Source organism: Cyprinodon variegatus, unplaced genomic scaffold (genome assembly GCF_000732505.1).
Source record: "Cyprinodon variegatus isolate N-32 unplaced genomic scaffold, C_variegatus-1.0 Scaffold24, whole genome shotgun sequence".
Classification (NCBI taxonomy): domain Eukaryota; kingdom Metazoa; phylum Chordata; class Actinopteri; order Cyprinodontiformes; family Cyprinodontidae; genus Cyprinodon; species Cyprinodon variegatus.
In genome coordinates this window covers 441,927-445,184 of record NW_015150477.1, presented here as the reverse complement: position 1 = coordinate 445,184, position 3,258 = coordinate 441,927, and the positions used below count along the sequence as shown (strand labels likewise).

The 3,258-nt window shown below is 33.8% G+C and overlaps 1 protein-coding gene across 2 annotated transcripts in view; it reads right to left on the bottom strand.

Annotated features, from left to right (window-relative positions):
• shank1 (SH3 and multiple ankyrin repeat domains 1) overlaps nt 1–3,258 on the bottom strand; it is a 124,860-nt gene that overhangs the window by 39,920 nt on the left and 81,682 nt on the right. For both annotated transcript variants that reach the window (XM_015394012.1, XM_015394019.1), the window contains exon 15: nt 1,256–1,331. In XM_015394012.1, coding sequence (XP_015249498.1) covers nt 1,256–1,331 — 76 coding nt within the window. The remainder of the gene's footprint in view (nt 1–1,255; nt 1,332–3,258) is intronic.

The window sequence follows — 3,258 nt, the reverse complement described above, 5'->3', positions numbered from 1 at the left end:
CCTGTAAATATACAAAGCATCCTCAGAACCTGCTCAGATTGACTAACAGTGGTTTAGAACCTTCCTCCACATGTCAAACAGTGTCTCTAACCTCAACAGAAAGTCTAAACCATCTCAGAATCCTGATTATAATCACCATCTCCAAAAACGCAGGATGCATTTTCTTCTTCCTTTCAATCTCTTCTCTCCCGCCTCCCCCTCGAGTGCCCTTCACTGTCTGACCTCCAGATGGAGACACCGCAGGGAGGTGAGGGTGATAGAAAGAAAATTAAAAAGTGCAAGGGGGGGATCGCAGTAGAGCGATGAATAGAAGGCGAGGGCGGGAAGCAGAAAACTATCAGGAGATGCAGCCAAACATGAAAGGAGGAACAGGTGAAACGATAAAAGTAGGCCCATCTGAGGGCAGATCTGAGTCAGCCTCTGGTGCATCTATGTCCAAAAGATTCCCATCACTGCTGGAATGCTGCTTTATTTATAAATGATGTATGTGGTCATGTGTGTACAAACAAACAGGGATTTGCATAATGGAGTGGGTTTTGTGAATGAAATGACACTGTTGATGAAGCATATTAATAATATATGTGAGTTTGGGTATCAGAGTTTAGAGAGGTTGATTGAAACCACAGGTGAAAGAAAGTGTGAATAATACATGTGATCGATACTTATAGTGTTTCTGTGTACCTTACTCTGGCCTCAGTGATTTGCCATGTTGACAACACAAAATAAATTCCTTCACATTAAACTAAGGGGGCATAATAAGCAAAAGCCATAAAGCTACAGTACTAAATGGACCCAAAAAATAAGGGCTGAATAGGCAGAAAATGATAATTATTATAATTATTATTATTATTATTATTATATTATTATTGCCATTGCTTCATCCAAGTTTCTAGACAATAAATGGTAGAAAGGGTTTATTACATTAAATATTTTGTTGTTAAATATGTGTATGGCAAAAAAAAAAACAACAACAATCCAGTCATTTAAACCAGACCAGAACCTGAGTAAACATCTAATAAATTAAATATGATGAGTAAAATCAGTTGATTTCAGTTAGAAAACATCAAAGTGAATGAAACTGGGCCTTGTATTCATTGTTGGAAGAGGAAAAAAAATGTCAAAACAATCTTTACGTAGTTACTTTTCAAATAACCTGTGAAAATACTCTGGACTGATGTATTTCACAATTTGCCCTGAGGTTATTTTTTTTCTTTTTTCACAGATGTAAGAAAGACATCCAGCGTTCTGTTCCTACCTTGGAGCTTCAAAACTGTCATATGATCCCACTGTGTAATGGCGGAACAACCTTTTGGCTCGTTCTCCACGACTCTCTGGAACATTAAAGGACTTTGGTGACACAATAATCAAAATGAGTCCTTCTAAAACATTGTATGATCTGCAGGTTCAGTGATCAAGAAGCAAAGCAAATGCCCCAATTTTTTGCACATATTCTGCACATATTCCTCTCCCTCCTGCTTATTCTCACATTATCAGTTAAACTGATTTAATTTTGTTTACCAACAACTGTTTTATTGCTCTACAATTATAAAGTTTGAATCTTTATATTTAATTTAATAAAAGCTGTTAATAAAAAAAGCTTTTATGTAAAGCCAGAAAAGTACATAGAAGCTTCTAATTATCACCACTTTTGGGCAGGTTTTATTTTTGATAAAATTTGTATTTGCACTAAATATGTTGCATGCTTATTTCATAACTTATTTGGAAAAAATTAATACGGACTGAAACCGTTTGTTTAGTTGTTTTATTTTAGGATCAGATTATTCTTTTTTTGCTCTTTGAGAATTAAAGAAGATCTAGCATGAGCAGCTCTCCCTTTGTTTCTGTTTTCTTTTAATTTCTGAATTGTCCACTTTCCGGTTGTTTGACATATCTAGACATATGGTTCATTTCTTAGTTTTTTACTGTTTCTAAGATGTCAACATATAAATAAATTATCCTTGTGTTTTTTTTTTTTTTCGCTGGTCAACAAAGCAATGAGATAAGATGTATCAGCAACGGTATTTTGTTGTTTAGGCTTTGATTCCACAGAAGCCCGCTCCCAGCAGGGCAAGTCCCCTATCAGCCCACATAAAGGCAAGTATTAATTATGCAAAAATGTCTGATCTGTCAAAATGTTGCTGTGTTCACTTCACATCTGTTTTCTGTGCACGCCTACCATTTTTTTCTATGTTTTATTGGCAGTGTCAGAGCCCAACCAATAGTCCTGGCATACCTACAGTGTTTTTAGTAGTACCGTATTTTAAATTTTCTATATAAAATTTAAAAATGTTTTTTTTTGTTTTGACAGATAGTAATATATCTTACTAGATTCTCCTGCTTCACTATTACTCTGGTTGTGCTCTTATCCCCCGTAATTCCCCTGTAGGTTATCTGTTTTGCTTCATTTGTTAAGAACGCTGTTTTGCCACATTTCTGTATTTTGCTCATTCTAATACAATAACAGTTTATTCTGGATTTAAGTTTATTTCATAAATTTGAAAATAGGCTTTTTTTAACTTTCATTTTTATTGATAGTTCCCATAGGGCTGAATCAGAAGTAAGGGTCTCTGGAAAATTCAGCATTATAAGCAGCATTTTAGAAGCTTTTATTTGTTTTTATTATGTGAGTTTTTTATTACTTTTGTCTTAGTCAAGTTCTGGAGCTCTATACATGACATGATAGATGTTGTGCCCTTAAAATGACAGAAAGAGAAGATTTTATTGGTATGGATCCATACCAGGTGAACAAATTCAAAATGCAGGGTAAGTAAACAGTTATTTTTCCATGAAAGCAGCTAATATATTTCCCTATATCTGTCTTATATGCTTATGTCAAGACTATTTTTAGTCTCAAAATTAAAATTGATGTAAATATAAATTGCTATGAAGGTTTTTACGGTACATGGCTGTAGCAGCCATGTGAGCATTTAGATGTGTAGTTAGGCATTCCTGTTCCACTCTCCATAGTTTAGATGGATGTATCTTTACATGTGTGGTCCATCCAGTTGTTTTTCTTTTTTTGGTTTTACTTAATACCACAAGTGGAGCTAAAGCCAAGTTATATGGAGGATAAAAAGTGCCAAAATTAAATAAATAAACACAGCATTAAATAAATAATTAAATGTATCAATAATTAATTAAGTGTGGAATTGAATAAATAAATGTGTCATTCATTAATTAAAACCACGTCACTAATATAAAGTGCTACAATTAAATAAATACAGCGATAAACAATTAATTAAATGTGTAATTCATTAA